The sequence below is a fragment of the Gopherus evgoodei genome, chromosome 4, assembly GCF_007399415.2.
Source record: "Gopherus evgoodei ecotype Sinaloan lineage chromosome 4, rGopEvg1_v1.p, whole genome shotgun sequence".
Taxonomy (NCBI): domain Eukaryota; kingdom Metazoa; phylum Chordata; order Testudines; family Testudinidae; genus Gopherus; species Gopherus evgoodei.
The window spans coordinates 75,124,543-75,149,666 of record NC_044325.1 but is presented as its reverse complement, the minus strand read 5'-3'; the positions used below and the strand labels follow the sequence as shown (position 1 = coordinate 75,149,666).

General features: G+C 40.0%; 1 protein-coding gene across 1 annotated transcript in view; it reads right to left on the bottom strand.

The window, feature by feature from the left end:
- Positions 1-22,715, bottom strand: part of SPI1 (Spi-1 proto-oncogene) — a 31,093-nt gene extending 8,378 nt beyond the window's left edge. The window contains exons 1-3 of the mRNA XM_030559828.1: positions 22,365-22,715; positions 13,948-14,041; positions 962-1,149 (exon numbers count right to left, since the gene is read on the bottom strand). Of these exons, the coding sequence (XP_030415688.1) occupies positions 962-1,149; positions 13,948-14,041; positions 22,365-22,409 (327 nt within the window). The 5' untranslated portion in view covers positions 22,410-22,715. The remainder of the gene's footprint in view (positions 1-961; positions 1,150-13,947; positions 14,042-22,364) is intronic.
- Positions 22,716-25,124: the final 2,409 nt, after the last annotated feature.

Sequence of the window (25,124 nt, the reverse complement as noted above, 5' to 3'; positions counted from 1 at the left end):
ATCTGATTCTATTTCCATCTGCACCCTATAGTCTACATTTCAATACTATTGTTGTGTTTGTTATGTGGTAGATTTTGAGGCTTTGCAGTGGATGAGTTTCCTGTTGGAAGAAAAATTAGCCACATAGACGCAGGGTATTTTCTCTTAGGCTGTTTAATTAAAACAATATACATACACAAGTCCTATTTACTCTGAGCATTAATGGCATAAATAGCTAAGGGGCTTCCATGAATTATGTAATGTATTAGGGAGTGGGTGGATCCTTAATTTTGCATGTTTGTTAAAGTGTTACAAGGGATGAGTGGGTGTTGAAAATCACCAGAACATGTGTTTCATAATTTATGGTCAGCCCTACACTGCAATTCCATCTGCAAAACCTCAGCTAAGACACCATTGTGTCCATTTCTGTAGAACTGTCTTGGAGCCAGGGCTTCCAGGATCTGTGGCTTTCAGAACAGCCTGCCAAGTAGACTGCATTCAAGTCAGGGACCTCCGGGTTTGCAGCTCCAGGGCAACCTGCCAGGTAGACTACCCCAGAGTTGGGGCTCCATTCTTATTTGTGGAGAAATTTGAAATCTTTGATTTATGTTGATTGTAACGAAGCCAAATATCAAAATCCTCTACCAAACAGAATTACCCTTTCTCTACACAGCTCTAAAAAAAATCACACTTCTTTTGGCAGTGAAGAGACAGCCTGTGAGCTGCCATCCAGACAAATGTGCTTAACCCACACTTCTCCTTAGTGACTGCCTTTGCGTGGTTGCTGTAGCCAACCCTTCTATGGGACTCTAGGCTAGGCTTTCTGTTTAACCCTTTCCTTAGGGAGTTTTATGTCAAGATCCATAACCTGTACCCTGCATTTCACTAACACCTTTGGCAAAACACTGCTCAGTCTCTGATGCCTCTTGTTCCATGCCCTTTACTGTCATCCTATATTCTGTGCAAAAGGTGACAACCATACCTGGTGGTTGAGGCCAATATGTGTGGTTGGGATCCCCGAGTCTAGGACATGCATCTGCTCAAACTCCATGTGCCGATAGAGCTGTTGCAGCTGAGGAGGCTGTACACTCTGGAGTTCTGTAAATTGGTTGTCCCCGAAGCTCTCAAACTCACTGTGCATGTGATGTGGGTGATACTCCCAGTAATGGTCTAAAAGAAATAGAACAATTCTCTGTTAATATAGAGGTAAGAAACATGCAGCATTCATCAAACCTTTTCACTCCCTGTTCCCCCTTTCCCCATGTAGTGACCAGACCCCTAAATAACACTCTACATAGATCATCCTGCCTGTGAACAGCGTCTCCTCATCTCCAAGATGGCCTTGATGGAGGCCAGTCATCCTATGGCAACTTTCAGTAGTATGATACCATCAGGCAGAAACCTAATAGGTTTCAAAGGGACTATATTATATGTTGCAGAAATGGTAAATGCTGACCCTTTGCTCTCTGGGCAAAAGGTAAAATTGTTTCTTTTAGGGCCAAGTAAATTTTCTTTAATTTCACCCATGGGCTAGTATGTTCCAATAATTTTTCTTGCCTCTCAACGTCATCACAGTCTTCCTCATTGTGGGGTGAGGAGGAGAGAGAAAAAAATTTACAGATTGCTCCCAACCAATAATCTTTTTCCTTTTCCACTTGGCCCCATCACATCTATATGTTGCAGAAAGAGCATGGTGTACTGCTAGAGTTGGCATTGAACCATGCCTCACTATACCCTCCCCCCCACACACACAGAGACAGAGGCAGAAACGTATACTGAACCTTACAAGATGAGATGGGGGAAGAGGAGCTATCGGTGAGTCCTGTTTACTTTGTTGTACAGTGGGCCTAAATTCTGAGGCAAGCCTCCCTCATTTCTGTAGCATGGTAGTGCTAAATTCTATGGCATACTAGAAATTTCTGTGATAGATTCAGATACGTTCAAAAGGGGTTTGTTTGGTTTTTTTTAATTAAAAAGATTAAGGCAACCAGTACACTATTTCTTGCATTATCTATCTTGAATTTAAAGTCAACACAGGTCTCAGTTTTCGATTACTGTTCAGTTTATGCTGCCCCAAATTTTCAGTGTGCTGCAGAATTTTGTATTAGTGATGCATAATTTAGAATCTGCTAAGGGACAGCTGGAAGCTTTGCAAGCTCCATTTCACTCACAGTCAATAATTATAAGCACAAATTTGTGTGTACTTGGGTTTTAAAATCTAGCACTAACTGTCTGAATTGATGGAGTTTCCACCATGTCCCTTGACAGTATTCCACCATCTAATATGCCTAATTGTCAAAAAGCCCTTCCTGATATTCACTCTGAATTTTCCCTTTTTTACTTATACTCCGTTACTCCTTGTTCTAGCCCCTTGTACCATTTAAAATCATTTGTCTTACCCTTCACATATTTGCAGACTGCTGTCATGTGCCCTTCCAACATACTTTTAATTGTCACTTAACCTAGTTGTATATACTTAGCTCTCTAATCTTTCTGTATAAATCAGTTTTTCCAGCCCCCTAATCATGCTTTTGCTCTTCTCAGAATTCCCTCCCATCTGTCAACATCTTTCTGACATGTGGTGGATAAAACCGTTCCAAGTGTAGTTGCATTAAAGTCAGAAAGAGAGGGACAATTCGTCTTTGTTCTGTGATGTGATGTCATTGTGTGTGACTGTATCTAGGTACCTATGTCCCCCATCAGCAAAGTGTCTGAGCACTCTCCAAGTATCAGAAACAGAAATAAGAATAATAGTCTCACTTTTCCTTCAGACTGAGAAGGGAGAGAAGCTTAATCAGTTTATAGGGTTTTGGGGACTGGGGTTGTTTAGAATTGTCGCTTGTTCGTGTGTATGTGAGTAAACGTGTCTGTAGCTGCATGAAGAACTTACTGAGATAAAGCTAATTGAAAAGATGAGGTTTGTATTTAGTTCGGAATGTGGTGAGGTCTGTGCTCATTCTTTTCTTTCAGGAGTGAGTTCCTTAGTCTAGCCCCAGCTCCTGTGAAAGTTGTCTCCTACTATCATGAGCTTCTCCCATGGTTTGATGGTTTCATTGTTCTAGTCTAACATAGCTGTCACAGGAGATCGTGGTCACAGTGGGAGAAGCAGTCTCTCTGGTAGCTAGTGTCAATCCCATGGAGGGTTTTCAAAATCAAAACACTGACTTTGAACTGGATTCTGCATTCACTGGGGAGCCAGTGCAGTGATGAGAACCCCAGGATGATGTGTTCACAGCAACATGTGCTGCTATGGCAGAGGAGAAGTAGGGGTTTTGGGAGGGTATGACTACATTGCAATCACAGTGTGATTGCAGGTCAAATAGATATACCTGATCTAGCTTGGGTATGGGAGCAGTGAAGCCTCAGCAGCACATGCTTCAGCACAAGCTATACAAGCCCACCTGGAACCCTGGGTAATTTCTCAAGGGGCAAGCATGCGCTGCTGCAGCTTCATTGCTCCTGGACCCAAGCTAGCTAGATTAAAACTAGCTCAGGTATGTCTACTTCAGCTGCAATCACACCCTGTGATAGCAATGTAAACATACCCTTTGCCTCCTTTGTGACAGTGGCAAAAGTCTGCAGAAATTATTCCTCTGGGTCTGTTTGTATCAAATGATTTTTGGCCACCCATACTTGTTTTCTTCCTTTCTACTTTTTCTATCGCAGGTCATTCATGTCAATATGTGTGGGAGGGGATGCTTGGGATCTACAGCAGTAGTCAAGGAGTAGTTGTATTGCCTCATTAATTCCAGTCCTTGGGCTCTTTGTTTTTCTGTAAACAAGGTCTAAAATTTGGCAAGGTCCAACAGTTTACACATTTTCAGATGGGGAAACATGAGGGTGGTGGTTTCTTGCCTTGCAATGCGAGAGTGTTTTATTTATACCTGGAAGAGGAAGTGGTCTGAGCAGGATATTAGGATGGTTCTTGCCATTTTTTTAATGTTCAAATCTAACATCAGAATCCAGTCCAGGGTTGCCTAAGCTGGAATGTTCCAACAGGAGGATTTGGGCTATCATATCAGAGGATTATTTGTCTAGCTAGGAGATTGAGCCTTTTGTTTTCACATGCAGACTTAGTCACAATGATCCAGTCACCAGTTTCACCAATCTAGATTGTCACAACACATTCTACCTAGGATTGACCACAGATGTTCCAATTGATCCAACAGGCAGCAGCCCACCTTTTGGGTGACAAATTGATGAGAGCATAGTTTAACAGTGCTCTGCGCTGGCTCCTCAGCCTGTTCTGGATCTGCTTGAGGGGTCTACTGTTAATCTTTTAAAAGCACTCAAAAGGCTGGGGCTGGCTTTTTTCAAAGACCACCTCTCTGCAGCCCAATGTAACAACTAAGATTAGCGAGGATGCTGTAACTCTGGGTGTCCTCAGTGTCAAGTCCTCATCTGTGGAACTTCCCACCATCAGTAACCAGGGCTACCAAAGAGGTAACGAGTTATTCTTCATACGTGTGCAGCCTTTGTAATCTTCATTCAAATAGGAACATTGTGTGTGCTTCCCAGCAGGCTTCCTTGAATCCTTCCGTAGCCGTTTTTCATAGCAATTGTTTCTTCTATATTTCAGGATGTCTCTTCATTTGTTGGAACTCCTGTCAAAGCCTCTGCTACCTCTAAAACTTCCTTGTTAAGGCTCTTCTGGACGACTAGATTAACTTTTAGAATGCTATCAATTCCCACCTCTGGTAATCACTGTCACCTGGCCTATTGAACAATGAATTCCATTTTTATTTGAATTGTGTAACAAGTGGTGCCGTTGTCTCCATCAGGGCATCAAAGTCCATGACTGGAGCTGGCTCCTACAGCTTGAAGAAAAAAGAGCCCTTAGGAAGCAAGCAGCTCCCAACAAAGATACATACATTTGCAATAACTGCCAAAGATCATGCAAATCTCGGGTTGGACTATTCAGTCACATGAGACATTGCAAACCATCTATCTACATCATAGGCTGCAATTCCCACGGTCTTCTCAGAGATGAAAGGATGCCAACAACACAACACATGTTACTGAAGTACTATAAGAAAGTAGCTGCAATTCAGACATCATGATGATGATGATAATTATGCACCATCTCGGCAGTTACCACACTGACCACATGCCACTGATAGGTAACAAACCTGCACCATGGCATAAATTACCATAACACAGTGCTGTACCCACGAATGCACAATACTGCTCCCATATATGCAGCAACTCTTGTGAAGGGAGGACAGTCCCTATTTCTCTTTAGTGAATTATTTATCAATCAATTCTGCTCTTCAGCAAAACTTTCTTAATCCAATATATTTTGGTGATGTTGAAAGATAAATCCCCATGTCTGTCTCCAAGTATCCCTGCCGTCAGAGCATTCAGGTGTGGATAGGTATGTTGCACCACATTAGGTATCAGCACTGTGCACCAGAAGATGGGGAATTATAAATATCCACTTGTCCAGATATTACTATTATCAATTTGAGTTGGAGCTTTTTTTTTTATAAGTTCTTTGTAGGTTTAAAGTTGGTAATGAGGTGTAGTTGTTCCCTACTGTTCAGAAAGATGCAAAGGTGGAGAGAGGGTAGAAGAAAGGGGAGAAACACTCAGGAAATGAAAGTGTCTACTTTGTGGCTCAAGGAAAGCATCAGTAAAAGCCAAGCTGTATCTGCACTCTGGAGTCATTCTGAAAAATTTCATGTGAAGTGAAAGAGGATGTGAGAAAATTCTCTGTTGTAGAGACATGGAGACCATGTTTGTTTTGGTCTTTTATGTAGTGAAAGGTTAAAGGAAGGACAGTGATGAGCCCTGAACTCATTGTCTTTACACACATAGAGGATGTTGGCCCGCTGGGATGCAATAATTGCTCTACAGTAGAGCTGTCAATAAATTGCAGTTAACTCACGTGATTAACACACAAAAATTAATCACGATTAATCGCACTTACACCAATAGAATACCAGTTGAAATTTATTAAATACTTTTGGATGTTTTTCTACATTTTCAATATTGATTTCAATTACAACACAGAATACAAAGTGCACAGTGCTCACTTTATATTATTTTTGATTACAAATATATGCACTGTAAAAATGATAAAAGAAATAGTATTTTTCAATTCACCTCAGATGTACTGTAGCGCAATCTCTTTATTGTAAAACTTGAAATGCAGATTGTCTTTTTGGTTACATAACTGCACTCGAAAACAAAACAGTGTAAAACTTCAGAGCCTACAAGTCCACTCAATCCTACTTCTTCTGTCAGTCGCTAAGACAAACAAGTTAGTTTACATTGACAGGAGATACTGCTGCCTGCTTCATCTTTATGTCACCGGAAAGTGAAAAGAGGTGTTCCCATGGCACTTTTTGCAGCTGGTGTCATAGGCGCCAACTTTTCTTGGTGCTGGTGGGAGCTCGCGCCCCCCACCCCTACCCCGACTCCACCCTTTCCCCACCCCTGCCCTGCCCCGCCCCATTCCAATCCCTTCCCCAAAGTCCTCGCCCCAATTCCACCCTCTCCCTGCCTCTATTGGACCCCTTCCCCAAATCCCTGCCTCGGCCCTGCCTTTTCCCCCAAGCGTGCCGTGTTCCCCCTCCTCTCCCCTCCCTCCTAGCCACACGAAACAGCTGTTTCACGGCACAAGTCCTGGCAGGGAGGGAGAAAAAAGTGGGCACGCAGCACACTCAGGGGAGGAGATGGAGTGAAGGCGGAGGTGAGCTGCCAGTGGGTGTTGAGCACCCACCAAATTTTACCCATGTGTGCTCCAGCCCTGGAGCACCTACACAGTCAACGCCTATGGCCAGCATTGCAAGGTATTTACATGCCAGATATGCTAAACATTCATATGCCCCTTCATGCTTTGGCCACCATTCCAGAGGACATGCTTCCATGCTGATGATGCTCATTAAAAAAATAATGTGTCAATTAAATTTGTGACTGTACTCCTTGGAGGGAGAATTGTAGGTCTCCTGCTCTGTTTTACCCACATTCTGCATATATTTCATGTTATAGCAGGCTTGGATGATGACCGAGTACATGTTGGTTTTAAAAACACTTTCAGAGCAGATTTAACAAAACGCAAAGAAGGTACCAATGTGAGATTTTTAAAAATAGCTACAGCACTCGACTCAAGGTTTAAGAATCTGAAGTGGGACAAAGTGTGGAGCATGCTTTTAGAAATTTAAAAGAGCAAGATGCGGAAACTACAGAACCCAAACCACCAAAAAAGAAAATCAACTTTCTGCTGGTGGCCTCTGACTCAGATGATGAAAATGAACATGCATCAGTCCGCACTGCTTTGGATCATTATCAGGCAGAACCCACCATCAGCATGGAAGCCTGTCCTCTGGAATGGTGGTTGAAGCATGAAATGACATACAAATCTTTAGAGCATCTGAAACATAAATATCTTGCAATGCCAGTTACAACACTGCCATGTGAATGTCTGTTCTTACTCTCAAGTGACATTGTAAACAAGAAGCAGGCAGGATTATCTTCTGCAAATTGTAATCAACCTTGTTTATCTGAGAGATTGGCTGACCAAGAGGTAGGACTGAGTGGACTTGTAGGCTCTAAGGCAGGGGTCAGCAACCTTTCAGAAGTGGTGTGCCGAGTCTTCATTTATTCACTCTAATTTAAGGTTTTGCATGCCAGTAATATATTCTGATGTTTTTAGAAGGTCTCTTTCTAAAAGTCTATAATATATAACTAAACTATTGTTGTATGTAAAGTAAATAAGGTTTTTAAAATGTTTAAGAAGCTTCATTTAAAATTAAATTAAAATGCAGAGGCCCCCGGACCAGTGGTCCGGACCTGGGCAGTGTGAGTGCCACTGAAAATCAGCTCGCGTGTCACCTTCTGCACCCATGCCATAAGTTGCCTACCACTGCTCTAAAGTTTTACATTGTTTTATTTTTTAATGCAGGTTTTTTTGTACATAATTCTATATATGTAAATTCAACTTTCATGATAAAGAGATTGCATTACAGTACTTCTATGAGGTGAATTGAAAAATTTGTTTTTTACAGAGCAAATATTTGTAATAAAAATAAATATAAAATGAGCACTGTACACTGTATTCTGTGTTGTAATTGAAATTAATATATTTGAAAATGTAGTATACATCCAAAAATATTTAAAATAAATTGTATTCTATTGTTGTTTAACAGTGCAATTAATCGTGATAAAATTATTTAATTGCTTGACAGCCCTAATCTAAAGGCTGACTGATGGCTTTAGTCCAGGATTAGAAAGCAGAGCTAAACCTCTCTAGCATCCTTCACCCCAGAGGAGTTGATGTTCTCTTGCCTTTGCTTGGTGAATACTAACTAGACAACTAGGAGGATGGAAAGTGGGCTATAGAAAAGTATCTGTTAATGAAGCCGGGTCACTGTGTTTTACCTCTATCAAAAACCAAATGAGAAAAAAAATAAAAATAAAGGAAATGAGGGAAAATGCTGAGAGCCTCTGCAAAATGTATTTCTGATTCTCTGCAGAATCATTCCCTTCCCAGAGAAATGCCATGTTTCCCAAGTAATGCCACTTTGTCTATAATTATAGTTAAGCTCATTACTTCTCACTTTACTAATTAACAAATCTGATCATTTCAGTAATGCTAAGCATTCAAAAATCATGAGTCAGCTCCCCCAAATCATGATATTTTATTTTTATACATTCCCTCATTTCCTTTATTTTTATTTTTTTGCTCATTTGTTTTTTGATAAGGTAAAACACTGTGACCCCTCTTCATTAACAGATATATTTTTATATATAAAATTAGGGCTGTCAAGCGATTAAAAATATTAATCATGATTAATCGTGCGATTAATCATACTGTTAATAATAGAATACCATTTATTTAAATATTTTGAATGTTTTCTACATTTTCAAATATATTGATTTAAATTACAACACAGAATAGAAAGCGTACAGTGCTCACTTTATATTTATACTTATTTTTGATTGCAAGTATTTGCACTGTAAAAAACCAAAAGAAATAGTATTTTTCAATTCACCTAATACAAATACTGTAATGCAATCTCTTTATCATGAAAGTTGAACTTACAAACATAGAATTATGTACAAAAAAAACCCGAATCCAAAAATAAAACAATATAAAATTTTAGTGCCTGCAAGTCCACTCAGTTCTACTTCTTGTTCAGCCAATCACTCAGACAAACAAGTTTGTTTACATTTACAGGAGATAATGCTGCCTGCATCTTGTTTACAATGTTACCTGAAAGTGAAAACAGGTATTCTGATGGTACGGTTGTAGCTGGTGTCGCAAAATATTTACGTGCCAGATGCACTAAAGATTCATATGTCCCTTCATGTTTCAACCACCGTTCCAGTGGACATGCATCCATGCTGATGATGGGTTCTTCTCGATAACCATCCAAAGCAGTGTGGACCGATACATGCTCGTTTTCATCATCTGAGTCAGATGCCACCAGCAGAAAGTTGATTTTCTTTTTTGGTGGTTCGGGTTCGGTAGTTTCTGCACTGCACTGTTTCTCTTTTAAGGCTTCTGAAAGCATGCTTCACACCTCGTCCCGCTCAGATTTTGGAAGGCACTTCAGATTCTTAAACCTTGGGTCGAGTGCTTTAGAAATCTCACGTTGGTACCTTCTTTGTGCTTTGTCAAATCTGCAGTGAAAGTGTCCTTAAAATGAACAACATGTGCTGGGTCATCATCCGAGACTGCTATAAGATGAAATATATGTCAATATGTGGTAAAACAGTAGGGGACATACAATTCTTCCATAAGGAGTTCAGTCACAAATTTAATTAACACATTATTTTTTAATGAGCATCATCAGCATGGAAGCATGTCCTCTGGAATGGTGGCTGAAGCATGAAGGGGCTTATGAATGTTTAGCATATCTAGCACGTAAATACCTTGCAATGTTGGCTACAAACGTATCATGCAAATACCTGTTCTCACTTTCTGGTGACATAGTAAATAAGAAGAGGGCAGCATTATCTTCTGTAAATGCAAACAAACTTGTTTGTCTTAGCAATTGGCTGAACAGGAAGTAGGACTGAATAGACTTGTAGGCTCTGAAGTTTTACATTGTTTTGTTTTTGAGTGCAGTTATGCAAAAAAATTCTACATTTGTAAATTGCATTTTCACAACAAAGAGATTGCACTACAGTACTTATGAGGTGAATTGAAACATACTATTTTTTTGTTTATCATTTTTTACAGTGCAAATATTTGTAATAAAAAATATGTAATTTGATTTCGATTACAACACAGAATACAATATATGTGAAAATGTAGAAAAACATCCAATTATTTAATAAATTTCAATTGGTATTCTATTGTTTAACAGTGTGATTAAAACTGCAATTAATCACGGATAATTTTTAATTGTGATTAATTTTTTTAATTAATTGCGTGAGTTAACTGTGATTAATTGACAGCCTGAATATATATATATATATATTAATTGTCTTCTGACTCTTGAGCTTTTAGGACTCGTTTGCTTTTCTCTGCAACTATGAGGGCTATAAACTTTTTTTAAAATGGAAGCTGAAATTCTTATGTAATCAAATTATTCCAGGATCTGACGTTTTAAGAAAAACACAGAAAACATGAAATGGCGATAAAATATGAAAACATGAGCACTGATAACACTTTAATTCTCTCACACAAACTTGGTGGTCTCCCCTCTGCTCAGCAACAATTTAATCACAGACAGAGAGCTACAATGAAGTCTTCTGCGTTGAAGTCTCGTATTAAAAAGGATATGTCTGCACTTCGAGCTGGGGAGGCTGATTCCCAGCTTGAGGAGGCATACCCATGCTAACTCTCATTGAGCTAGTGCACTAAAAATAGTGTAGCCACAGTGGTGTGAGTGACAGGACAGGCTAGCGATCCCTAAAACATACCCACCCAAGATCCTAGGCATATACTTGGGGCAGCTAGCCCATCCTGCAGTTTGTGCGCCCATGATTATGCTCTCTTTTTAGCATACTAGCTCAATGAGAACTAGTGCATGTCTCCTTGAGCTGGGCATCACACCCCCAGCTCGAAATGTAGACATACCCTAAGACTACATCAGTCTTACAAAATGTGCTACACAATACTTACTGAAACAACGAGGAGTCCGGTGGCACCTTAACGACTAACAGATTTATTTGGGCATAAGCTTTCGTGGGAAAAAAACCCCACTTCCAGATAGAAGTGAGGTTTTTTACTCACAAAAGTGTATGCCAAAATAAATCTGTTAGTCTTTAAGGTGCCGGAGTCCTCGTTGTTTTTGTGGATACAGACTAACACAGCTACTCCTCTGATCATTAATACTTACTAGCTTACTAAAGAATTAGTAAAAATAATTAATTATTATTTTGCTATAATCCCAACTTTAGAGGTCTGCTGCTCATCATAATCACACTAGGGCTGTCCTGAGAATTTAAAAAAAGCCTTGTGATATATTTTTGGAATACATCTTAAGCTTAATGAATCCTTCACAACTCTGCCCCTCGCTACTAATCTGTTCTTATATTTTATGATGTTGACACCTCTTTTACTCTATCAATACCACCACCAGCCCTGACTCCTTGTTTGTCCATTTAGCCCACAACCGTCTTTGCACTTTCCTCCACACCACTCCTTACACAAAGAACACACCTCTTAAAATAGGTTGGAAAGTCTCTTTCCTGTGCTTCTTCATATCGCTACTAAAGACTCATTGTTACTGTAATTCCTACAAGAAATTAGCCAAATTGGGGATGGCTGATATTTATAGGAAACAGCAAAAAAGTTGACTTGTATGGTTTATTTCTCTCCTTTACTTCTTATTTCTTCCTTGTTGTCTTAGCTAGTGAGAAATTCAGGGGAGGGACTGTGACTTATATGTTTGGACAATGTGTGGCAAATTGCCGGTGCTACCATAATACAAATAAACAATAATTTATGTGAAATGTGTGTTGGGATTGTAAGGTATTGTTCCCGCCTATCCTCCTCTAGTAGAACTGAAACCCAGCTGTGTGTGTTGGAGAAAAGTTTAGCAAGGGGCAAATGTCCATATAAACTGGGGGTCTGGGTGTCCTTAGGGCCCTGATTCAGCAGAGCACTTACGTATATACTTAAAATCTTGTTGATATTTTGTGGGACTTGAGACATTCTTAAAGCTGTTCTTAAGTGATATGCAGAATTGGGACCAAGACTGGAAGGAGTGGATGCATGGCGGGGACAGTGTGTGCGCATATGCATGTGAATGCATTCTGGTGAGTGTTAGGACTTTTAAAATATTAACTTCCTAACTGTCACAACCAATCTGTTAGATGAGTATAATCCCCATTTTGCAGATGTGGAAACTGAGTCACAGAACAGTTAAAGTCAATGTTTTCAAATTTGGGTGTATAAAATAAAACACCTGAATTTGCATCTCTGGATTTAAGTGCCTTTCTTTAGGCATTCAAATTTGACTATTTTGACCAATGTGCCTTCACAAAAGCTACAGTGATAGTTGGGTCAAAATAGGATTACTCCCTTACTCTGTCCCTTATTTAGTGTGCAATTAGAAATTTCATATCTAGTCTGTGAGTGTAATGTCAAGAGCAGATTTAGGTAGTTTTTTTTTTTTAAATTAAACATCCCAGGTGTGAGACAAGCCTCTTCAGAAACTTGCTGCCCTGTGCCATCTCTCTTATTAGCTATAGTAGATTATGTTGTGAATTTGTTAGATCTCTTAAACTAAGCAGGGATGGCCCTGATTACTACATGGATGGGAAACTTCCAGGGAAATCTGAGGAACTGCTATGAGTGGTACAGTCGCAGATGCTTTTCTCTTTGAGTCAGTACTGACTCTGATGGCCCAGCATGGTGCTGGTGGGATGCTGTGCTGCAGAAGGAGATGTGGATCACTCAGTGAGGGCTGATCTGACTTCAGAGTGAGTACTGAGCTCAGTGCCCCCAGAACATTTGAAAATACTTCAAAAATTAACTATCAAAAGGAAATATTTTTTATTAATTATTGTGGTTTGTTTCATATAGTAATGAATGATCCGTAGAGATGTCTTCAGTGTTCACGACAGCTAGGAAAATGGTCACACTTTCAGATGATACCAGCTGCACTGTTTCCTACATTTATCACATTAGTGATGTCAAAAGAGTCCAGACTTGGCTCAGCTCAAACACTAATGAGATCTTACATCCACCAGAGCAAAGCCCAGATTTAATTGTAATAGGATTTTTAAAATATAGAACTCTACCAAATTAAAACCTAGCCAAAACACCAACAGGCCCGCTAAGCTCCAGGTACACAACAGCTCTAATTCAACATTAATTGGATATCACATGTATAAGTTGAAACAACAGATTAACATGTGTTTCAGAATAAACCAGTTTACATACAATCAGTTGTAAGGTGATGAGAAAAGGCAGGTATAAACAGATTTAAAGAGAGTCATATTCTCAGAGTCTAGGGGAGGGTGAAAGTTTCACGTAGGTGGGACAGCAACCAGGAAAGGTCAAGATAGAAGAGTAGGTTATGTGGTATTGAAGGTGGTCAAGAGCTCAGTGGTCAAGAAGTCAGAGGAGAGGCAGAGATGGAACTGAGGTCAGAGAAATAGGGTAGAACAAATCCATGTCCATGGAGCATTCTGAAACTAGGTGAATGAGTTTGATTTGGGTTGAGAGATAGATAGGAAGGCAATGGAGATAATGAAGGATAAAGGTGATGTATTCCCACCTTCTGAGGCAAGAATGTAGTCTGGCTGCAACATTCTAGACTCATAGAAGATTTATGCATGATTTCAATACCTTTTGAAGTTATTTTATAGAAGCATATGATATAGTTGGTAGGCTGCAACAGTGTCATTGTGTTGGATGAATAAATATTGTTACTAATTCCAAAATACATGTATTTACTCCATATACCATAAATGGCATCTTTGCTTCCTTCCTGAATGCCCTAAATATCTCTTCTCCAGGATCCTAAGATGTAGCATGCTTCAGGGAGATTTTTTCAAACTTACCACCGTGACTCTCTCCATCACTGTTGAGATATTGGTAATAGTCATGGGGCTGACGGTAGAGGTCTGACTCATAGGATACCACGTCTTCTGAGGACTGCAGAGAGAGGAGGAATGGTTAGGCCTGAGAGCCTGGACAAAGCTCTTTCACAATTATTTAGATCAGTTAAGCATAGGAGGGGAAGGGGGATGCCAAGACACTATCTGTCAAGGAGGGGATGGGGAGAGGCGGGTCTTCAAAAGTTCTTATTTTACTAGCAGGGAATGAGGAAAAAATAGAAACCAAAAAGCAGCCTGCAGAAAAGGAAGTTCACCTCCAGGGAGCCAGTGGGAAATGAGTTTGTTGCTATCTATGCAGTAGACAAGGAGATCCCATTCATCCTACGTAGGCCTTTGGCTAGCAGTTGGAAAGAAAAATAATTCAAGGACTTGTATAATGCTGTAGGAAAGGTGTGTTCTTGGAAACCAAGCACAGGCCATGATGCTATGCTACCAGCACAGGTGGCAGCATGCATGCCTCCTCCATAGTACTGACAGATACCCACTCTCTTCCCTTCTCCCCATCACCAGTGCAGGCAGACCTCTGCCTTAAATGCTGGCTGTGGGTGGTTGTGGGTGGTCTATGTGAATGGTGCTGAGGTTTGTGACTGCTAGTGGGTGGATATAGTGCGTGGTCATGCTGGGACTACAAGATTGAAACACTTCATTTCTGATCACTTGTCCAGGACCAATGTTCAGAAAAGTTCACTGGTGCTGTAAGCATTTGTATTGTTCTCCCTGAAGTGTTTCAGTGCTCTGGAAAATCCCAAACACTGGACACTACAGCGTGTATATCATGTAATGTAGTAAGGTATTTTTAAATAAATTTGGTGGTGTTTTATATTAGTTATGCATAACTCAATTGTTTCAGACTAAAAAAAAGTTACTCTTTCTCTCTTTGGCAGTTCCCATTCCCAGCACTATCTAATAGATCCCTGGAGTCTAGCCTGCTGCTGACATCACAAGCAGTTCCCATTTCCAAGCTCAAGAAAAGCAACAATGCAGTATTATTCAGTGGACTTTGTTAAACTTTTGTCCAAATAACTTCGTTGTAGTACTTTCTGGAGAAACAGGAAATTCTTATAATGTCAAGTACAATGAATAGCTTCTCAGACTTTGCTGCAAGAGGAAATTACAGTTTGGAGATAAATATAAACATTTCTATAATTTTTTCTTATCCTGCAAAGTTTTGCTTAATTATTTTATTTTGCTGTCCCCCATCCTGAGATATTTGGGCTACACTTCTCTTTGTGAAAATGCCACAGGCTTTTCAGACTTGTCCACATCCCTTCTGCTAAATTATCTGCCTTTAACAATGCAGAGAGGCTGCTCAGTGATCCCACTTTTCTATTGCAATCCTAAATCAAAATTTGGAGCAACAGTGATCAAAATCCTTGCCCCCAGTCTTTCCTCTCTCCCTTAAGTGACTGAAATTTTAGGGGGTTTGGTTCCCAACTGGGAACCGATGTCATGCTTCTTCCCTTGTTTGTTTTCCCCTTCCTCGTCATGGCAGAGGAATCCAAACAGCACAAGGAGGCCTTCTGAGAAGCTACAAAGGAGGATGTCTGCCATAATTCCTCCCAGCCTATGCACCCCTTGCTATGACCAGGGAAAGGAACTTAGCATCTAGATTTGACTTGGTAGGGCCTATGCATTCCTCCTCAAACAGCCAAGTATTCCTGGAACCGGCTATCTTCGCTGATTGTACACTCTTCAGAATTACATTAAAAAATCTCCCCAAAACTCACCTACCCCCAATCTAATTCAATCCAAGGGAAAAGTTTCAGGGTCACAGCCCAGGTTTTTAAGTAGGTAATTGAGTCACTTGTGAAAGAGTCTGGTATCTTTTCTGACTCTCCTTATTGCCAGAAAGAAGCTCTGGAGTCCTAGGTCTGATCCTCTGTCCTTCCTCTTCTCTAATTATGTATCTGATGATGTGTACTGTGGCTTAGGAGCTCCCTCCCACCCAAGATGATTAAGATACAAAAGAGAACATCAGCCCAAAAGAAAGTGACTGCTCAAAGGACTGATGACCAGCATCTCAAAAGAAACCCCAAAAGGCCAAAAAACAGGAAAAAGTCAGAAAGTATTCCAGATCCTCATCTCCTGCCATTAGATTTAATTCCTCCGCTGAAGAAAGGGTTACTCTTAGCTTTGGAGTATGATAAAACCAAACTAGAGAAGCAGGAGAGGTTCTCTCTCCCACCCTTCCCCCAGATTTGTTTGAAAACATGGGGAGTAAGGTGATGGTTGCCATTAAGATTCTGCCAGAACAAGAGGATGAGCAGGCTAGTGCATGGGAGAAGTATTTCCCATTGAAAATTAAAAGAGAATTTGCCTTATCTCATTGATTATTCCTTCAAAGATGGCAGTAGGGCGGAGTGTGAAACTCACAACAAAGGGGAAAGAGTAAGATGGCAAAGCACTGAAATGCTACAGAGTCCTAGAACCCAAAGATGTTTTTTCTCCAAGATCAATGCAGCAGTGGCAGCACTTCTGGAAAAGGATGTGGCAATTCCTATAGAGGGGGATTTCTTCCCAAAGGATAAAAAGGATAGAAAGATAGAAGTGAACCTTGGAAGGGACTTTGAAGCTTTTTTAGTGTCCTTCAAAGCCTCACTGGCACCATGTACTTTGTTAGCACCACGTGTTAGAATGTTCTGATGAGATGACCTAAAAAGCCACAACTGAATTAAAAACAATACTAAAGAGGCAGACAGATTGTTGCCATGGCCTTAGAGAATCCATAGAACTAACTTGTTGGCCAGTGGATAATTTATTCAAAGCAAATCTTCTGTGCCTCAAAATTCTCAGGTACAACTGTGCAGGAAAAGCTTGATAAAGTGGTAGGTAACAACCAGGCCAAGCAAAAGTTCAAAAAGGACATTAGGCTCTCATACAGGACAGAAGCTGTATTCACTTGTACCCACAAACAGAGGTACCAGAAAAAGGACTCCTCTTATTTGAGGGTTAAGACCTAGTCCCAAAACACTGAAGGGAAGCCCAGATCGCAATGAGTCCAACCCCTCCTTCCAGGTCAGAATAACTGCAACAGAACCTGCCTCCATCCAGAAATAGGCCTACAGGGCAGTATATACCATTTCTTAGATTTCAGATAGATGGGTACAAGACAGAGTACAGCATGGATATTCTTTGGTCCTCGTGGTTTCTCTTCCACATCCTTTCTTCGTGCCTTCTCCAACTACAAGTTATCAGAAACATCAAGTAATCCTGATTTCTCACACCTCCAACAGCTAATAACAATTCCTCAAGAGAAAAAGTGCTGTGTCTCGTACTCAATTTTCTTCATAGTGGGAAGAAAACAGGAGTCTGGTCTGTATTAAAGTTCAAGAGGCTGACCAGCTTGATAATGTTCTGAACTGATGTTCTAGCTTCTACTGTCTCTCCAACTTAACTCACTGTATTTCGTTTCCATATATATGTCAGTAAGAATTTCTGAAATCTCTCCTCTTAGAAGACATGAGCCTTAGTGCTTCGTCTTAGTCATTTGTAACCACCTTGACTCTCCCCCCACTCATAACTCATAAGAAATAATTCTTACTTTTTTTGACAGAAACTTCAACACATAAAAGAAAAAGAATTGCACATGCTAGTTATGCAAAGTGCAGTTAAAATATTAGCCTGTGTAATACAGGCAATTTCAGGAAAACATCTGTGTGTTTCCTCTCACCCCAAATACCTGAGTCTGAAAGCATCCCAATCCTCCATAGCTAGATGGATCAAGTGCTGTATCATTGAAACATATTCAGCCACACATAAACAAGTTCCAGAAAGGTTCACTCTACACATTCCACAGCAGCATCCTGTACAGAAAGGGCCTCAGCCACCACAGAGGAAATCTGTAAAGCTGCCACCTGTCATCTGTAAAAAGTTTTATAAAGCATAACCAACTTCACATTCATATCTCTGAAGATGCATCCCTTGGCAGGAAGGCCAAACAGTGGTCCCAAAATAGATAAATACTACCAGTTTTAGATAAGGGAGAGAATTTTCTTCTTTCCTCCTTGCTTCTCCTTCCCTAATATTTTTTCCTTACTACTTGTGATTCCCAAAATTTGGGAGTGAGGTGAGGCCACAGAGAAAATGTGTTACCTGATGATTTCTGTTCTGGGACTGACCTCTCCCCCCAAGTCCTCCCACACAAGACAACTCCAAAGTGATGTCAGGTCTGTGCTGCCATCACTATTTACAGGAATGGCACAGGACAAATGCCTGATGGGAGAAGAGGTCAGTTCCAGAAATAAAATAATCAAATAGCAAATTTTTCATATTCTCCCATTTCAGTATAATTTTTACCAGCCAGTAGTCTCTCAAACTTCATTATCACTCACAAATCTAAATGTCTTCAGTGGGAGCTGTGGGTGCTCAGCACCTCTAAAAACCAGGCTTATTTTATTTAGGTTTATTTATTTATGAATGTAGATGCCTAGATTTTAGACACCATATTTTGAAAATTTTGGCCTAAGATTCTCTGCCTTGTCGTTTATTGGCCTTCCTGGTCACTGCTCCCTTGGACAAAGGAAAAAATATCATATTAATTCTTGCATCACATGCCAGTCTGCTCCTCACAAGGACCTTAAAATGGAACTTCCTATCACCAGTGTATCTAAGTCGATTCTCTCAGCTGTATAGGTGGGGTGACTGATATGTGAAGATCGATAATAAATTGATGACAATTTTTGTTTTCTCTCTCCTTTTCCTTGATGAACTCTGTCTTAGTAAGACTGAATGCTTTATCTATCCTTCATAGAATTCACCTGAAAGTCCCTCCTTAAATCACTGTTTAGTTTCTGCTTTAGGTTTCATTAAACTTATATTTTTGTCTATCATCGGGAAGAAAGAAGAGATTTCCCTGAGCCTCCTTCTCCCATTGACACCAGCATGTGCTCCTGTGGTCTCTTGCCCTCCCCACCACCACACACTTTGGGCTAGCCTACCCTCTTCTGGAGCCCCCCAACCAGGCACACATTTTACCAGGTAATTTAAGCCATTATTACTTCTGTGATACACGTTGATCTGAAACCCTTTTTCAGACAGGAAACAAAAGAGCAGCATATTTTACTTTTTAGAGATTTTAATTGATGTGTATTATGATGATTCCATGCCCTCTGAGGAAGGGTGACAGGAAGTTTTGCTAGGAACTGATTGTGCTTTGAAGCTGGTCTCCTTTCCTACATGCCCTGAGCTACAGTATGTTATCCAAGACCTCAAGCAAGTGTTCAGCAAACACATAAATCAAATATGTCATTGACATTAACGGGAGAATTGCCCCACCCTACCTTTTGGTTTGGCAAACCTAGATAAAATTACTGCAGCAAGAAAAGAGCTACAAAGCTATTTGGACAGTGTAAATGTCAGAGGTTGAGAAGAGTTGCAAGTAGTCCAACTGAATTCCAAATAATAGTCTGAATATTTTTCTCTAAGCTTTTGTCATATGGTTCAGTCAGAATGTAAATTTTCTGAATTCTGTTTGGGTTTTTGTTTTTTTCTCCCTGGTGTGTGATTCAGAAATACCCAACACAACTCCCCGTGATGTGCAGCTGAGACTGGTTTTATGGACAAACACAACGTTATTTCCTTGGAAAAATTTACAAAACTCTTTTTTAGAAAGGATGGGAAAATCATATTAACCTCTTCACTCCACAGACTCAGTGGCCCACACAGGAAATGCAGGTATGCTGGACATGCTGTATATGGAGGATTTCTTTCCCCTCTCTCATACACAACATTTCACACCAAAGTTTTTGGTTCTACAGGCAGCTTCTTAGAGATTCTCAGGTATCTCAGGGCAGCACAAGATAGAGGTTTACATTGCAGACCTTTCTGCCTTGGTGTTGAAGTGTTTAGATCCAGAAGTGCACTAGAGAGGACACTTGTCCCAGTTTATAGAATTCTTTCCACTGCGTTTTCCACATTAATAGTTTAACCTTCAAAGAAAGAAACTGACTTTTAAGCCATATTCAACCATCACTTTCCAAACAAAGCCTAATAGTTCTCTAGCAGAATCAGGAGGAAGGCAGTTACAGACACACCCTAAACAGAAAGGGGAGGGACAGAAGAAGGAAGTGTCACTTCACAGAAACCCTGTCTCTATAAACAGCTAATGTCTGTCCCCTAAAGAGTCCCAGTGGGCCAGCCACATACAGTGAAATTGTGTGTGCTCAAATTGCTGGTACATAAAGCACCTAAATTCAAAACAAAATTTAAAAATTGTGGAAAATACAAAGTAATCTATTTTTGAACATTTTTATCACATAAATCAGAAAAAAAATATTTGTTCTGTTAGGTAATTCAATAAGATGTGATTCTATTTCCACTACAAATAGTCTCTCCTCTGAACAGAGTGTAGCTAGAACTCCAGTCTGAATGGATTAACAAAGGTTATAATCATGGGCAGATGGTGTTGGATTTTCACTCACTCCACACCCTGGAATTTGAGAGTGGAAGAGAGACTCCTCAGAAAGAGTGTTATAGATGAATGAGACCCTTAGAGCCGTTAGGAAACCCCTTCTTTCTCTTTTCCCTCAAGACTCCAGGGGAAGATTGGGTCAGTTTTTGTAGTAATGCTTGTCAAAGAATTCAGAATTGTGGCATGACCTCAAAACAAGCCCAGAGAGTCATTTATGGAGAACAGTGGAAATCTCAATATTCATTCAGTTCACTCAAATCCTTTTCAAATTATGATCCTGACAGATTCACAGACAGACTGGCTGGACTGATGTAGGCAACATGGGACACTAATAATTTTGCATGCTCCTTCCACCCATGGGGCAACTTTTGGATTCCATGGTTTCCAGTCTGAGAAATGTTGCAATAGTGTGTGAAGGGAGAGATCCTGCTACAGTCACACATATTTTGCTAGCAACATTGATGCCAACAACTGAAAGCAATTAAAAGGGGTATCTTTTTGGAGGATGGGTAGGGCAATGGGAGATGACAAAGAGAAAACATGGTACAAATTTTGCCAAAGTGTCCCTGGGGCTGTAATGTCTCCTAACTGAGTACACATGGCCTGTAAGAAAAGCATGTGCCAAATAAAATCCCCTCATTTGACTTCTCTAAAACTTACATAGAGTTAACATGTGTACCTAGGGTCATCACCCACCCATTCCACTTCAGATACTCCTCATTACAAATCTGGTGTTTCTGAACAGCAGGCTGGTGAAACAACTTTCTTAATAAACAAAGGCTTATTTACTTAGTTAATAAGATATGGATCCCATGGTCCTAGTCTGAGAAATGTTGCAATAGTGTGTGAAGAGAGATCCTGCTGCTGTCACACGCATTTTGCTATCATCATGGATGCCAACAACTGAAAGCAATTAAAAGGGGTATCTTTTTGGAGGATGGGTAGGGTGATGGGAGCTGGCAAAGAGAAAACATGGTACAAATTTTGCCAAAGTATCCCTGGGTTTGTACCATCTCCTAACTGAGTACACATGGCCTGTAAGTAAAGCATATGCCAAATAAAATCCCCTCATTTGACTTCTGCGGAATTTATATAGAGTTAACAAGTGTACCCAGGGCCATCACCCACCCGTTCTAATTCAGAAACTCCTCATTACACAGCTAGTGTTTCTGAACAGCAACCTGGTGAAACAACTTTCTTAATAAACAATAACCCCCAAGTTAATATCTTTAAAATAAGAGTTAACAGTGTAATAAAGCTTCAAAGGCAAAAGGGACAGAAAAGTCCAATGATCACATATAAAAAGGAAAGTTTGTGTCTCTGGAAAAAATGTAGAGATTTAGTTAAGGTTTTATCTTGAACTTTCTAGCCGACTTTTTATAGTCCAAAAAAGGAAGGTTTTCAACCCCAATATACACAAATGGGTGGAGTACGTAGGGGAGATTTAGGATTATTTCAAAGACACAAATTTCACTCATATTTAAGATAAAAATCTATAGAAACTGAATGAAGAGACTAGAATCTTGTCTCTTGCAAATAGCAAGCAGCCGTGAAGTTTCCAAAATATAAAACCAGCACTTGGTCGCTTTTATCTCACATACTGGCAGATATTTTAAATACATAAAATTATGTTTAACTATACAGATTATAAATAATTACCACTTCCCACAAAACCCAGCTTTTATACCACAAAGCCAACTTTGGAGAACTGATGTGTTACATCCATAAAATATAAAAATACTCAGAAACTATACAAGTTCAGAGAGCAAACATTAACTTCCCATTCATTAGAAAACTTGTCACTAGCTTTATACATTGATCTGAGCCCAACTTTCAGGCATTACAAACACAGACAAAAAGAGAGGCATACTCAAAGAGTAAATCTTAATTTGCTTTGCCTTTTGTTGCTGAACCCAATGAGCCATATTTGGAATTAACCCCATATACTCACAGGGGAAATGAGGGGAAATCCTTCCATTTTGCAAGCTTGCAACATTCAGCCAACTTCTTAGTGAATTTTCTAATTTCAATTTTCAAACATCCAGAATAACTGACTTTAGAAGTTGCATTAAAAAAAAAAACCACAAAACAACAAAAGTGAGATCTTTGGACTCCTTGAAGTCCCCTTGTTGTAATGGATCTCAGGATAGGGGAAGGGCCCTAATTAGCTTTCATACTTTTCTGTAATAGGTTCTGAGGTGAGAACCTTCCCTAGACTTATCTGAAGTTCCTGATTTTATCAAATGTCTGTAGAAGGGAGATAGTCCCTGAGCTGTATCAGCTCAGTGTGACATCACATCAGCCTCAAGCCCAGTTTGCATAAATCTCATTTCAAGGAGTTATAGTGCTGAAACAGGAAGTCTGTCACCAGCCAGATCTGCCATAGGCAGGTGCTTACTACATAACCAACAGCGCAGGCCCCACCGGTAAACAAGCATACTGGTGCAGAGTTTTTTTTATTGACAATGAAAGAATAGAATGCTTCATACAAGTAGAGTTGAAGCACAGTGATGTTACAGCTCTCTGGTTTAATGCAGTGACACAGACCTGAGTTAGTGATGCTGCCTATGATGGTAATACAGTTACAAGAACCTGCATTAACATAGCCCTGTGATGGAGTGATGCAGCGACATATCTCAGTGTCCATGATACCCCTTTCTGGGAGCAATGCATGCTCAAAGATACAGTCTTAAGTTTGTTTAAAAGGCCGAAGAGAACCCCATGGACATGGCTTAATAATTGCTTCTAATATGGAGTTAAATGATTCATTGAAAATGGTTAAGACCCTTCATATGTTTCCTTGAGGCCTCTGAACTTATTGGACTGTGGAAAGGGAAAGCAACAATGGGGAGTGGAAAAGTGTCCCTTTTTGGGTACGTCTACATTGCAAAAAAAGACTTGTGGCAGCAAGTTTCAGAGCCCAGGTCAACTCACTCATGCTACAGAGCTAAAAATAGCAGTGTGATGTTCATGCTGAGGCTGGAGCCCGGGCTCTGAAACTCAGTGAGGGGGGTGTACCTGTCCCTTTGTGTAAAGAATCTGAAGATTCAGATCCTAACATTTTCCTGAGCAGACTCTGCACCAGCCCTTCTTCCCATACATCATTCCTCCCTCTCTCTGTCCTGCTATTTTACTTATATGTGGCTGCACTGAAAATATGTGTCCTATCATTGTGCCTGGTGCTGGCAGGAAAACAAGGAGGCATGGAGCAGGGTCTGGGAGTTGAGGCCTTGCAGCCTGTGTAGAGCTGACATTCTCTCTAGCTCTGCAAAATACCTCCACATCTTGCAATTAGTTGTTCTTATTTTGGAAAAATGAATTGTGGTCATTTGGATTGTTCCCCTTCATTCTATGCCCTGTGCCACAGGTTCTGCTTTTGACAGGAGCATGCTCACCGCTCACCTGGGACTATGTGTGGGGGAATTTCAGCTAAAGTGCAAACTTCCTCCCTCTTACACTGGTAAAACCAAAGGCCAGTCACAAGTTCCTCTCCTTCCCAGCCCTGAAGAACCCAACAAACAAACCATATTAGCAATGGGCGGGGCTGGGACATGATGGGAGGTTAACTCTTGATGTCCTAGATTGACTTTCTTTCATACTGACTGGTACCTAAGCATCACATACCTATTTTGCTGACACTAGAAAATCTTGTAGTTTACCTTGAGGAAAACAAGCTGTGAAATAGTTCACATAAAAACCCACCTTCGTCTCTGATAGGTAGCAAGCTCAGTGGGTAAAGGGAATGCAGCAGCTGGGTAGACCTTGATGTTAATAAGAAAAAAAGGAAAACTACAGAAATATAGATTAGATGTAACTACTCTAAAAGAGATACAAAATAAGATAAAATCAAATGTAGAGTCCTCATTAATGGTTCATTGTCAAGTAGGATCCTACAGAGATCCATTCTGGGTCCAGTCCTATTTATATTTTCATTCATGACTTGTAGCTTGTAGAGGGGAGTTCACTAATCAGATTTATTGATGATGCATATCTGTGAAGGGATCAAAAGTACTTGAAAGACTAGGATTAAAATAAAGCACATTGTTGATCATAAAATGTAAAAATGATCAGAAATCAATAAAATAAGATTAATTAAAAACAAATGTGAAGTCAGTGAAATATACAAATCTTAAATATGGATAACTGGTTGGACTGTGGTTATAATAGATGATAAACTGAACAAAAGTAGTCGTGGCTATCTGGACATCATGTATATGGAAGACATGCTACCTGACTGTTAATACAGTGAAACACATCTTAAGCACCTAATGGAAGGTAAAACAAGTTAAAAGTGGTGCATAATTCAGGTGGCCTTCTACTAATGACAAAATTCAACTGTAGTCAGTATATTGGAAGATACTTTGGGGCTTACATTTAATACAGGAAATTACCTAATAAGTATGGATGTGTTGCACAGGCTTCACTGTACTCAAAGGAATTCTAGAAAGAGGATAGGTGTCAATTATCGTACTTTGTCAATTAGAACAGAATAAGAAGTCATAAAACTTGAGCTACGGAAAGAAATACGCTGTAACTCTAAGAACAGTCCAGCAATGAAACAAGCTGCCAGGGAGGTGGTAGAATCACCCTCTGTTGAAATGTTCAAGGCTAAGACAAAACACTAATTTAGAGTACTAGATTTTGGTTAGGGAAAATAACAATCCTGTTGTGATTCAGCCTAGATGACTATCTAATCTGTGACCAGGCCTAT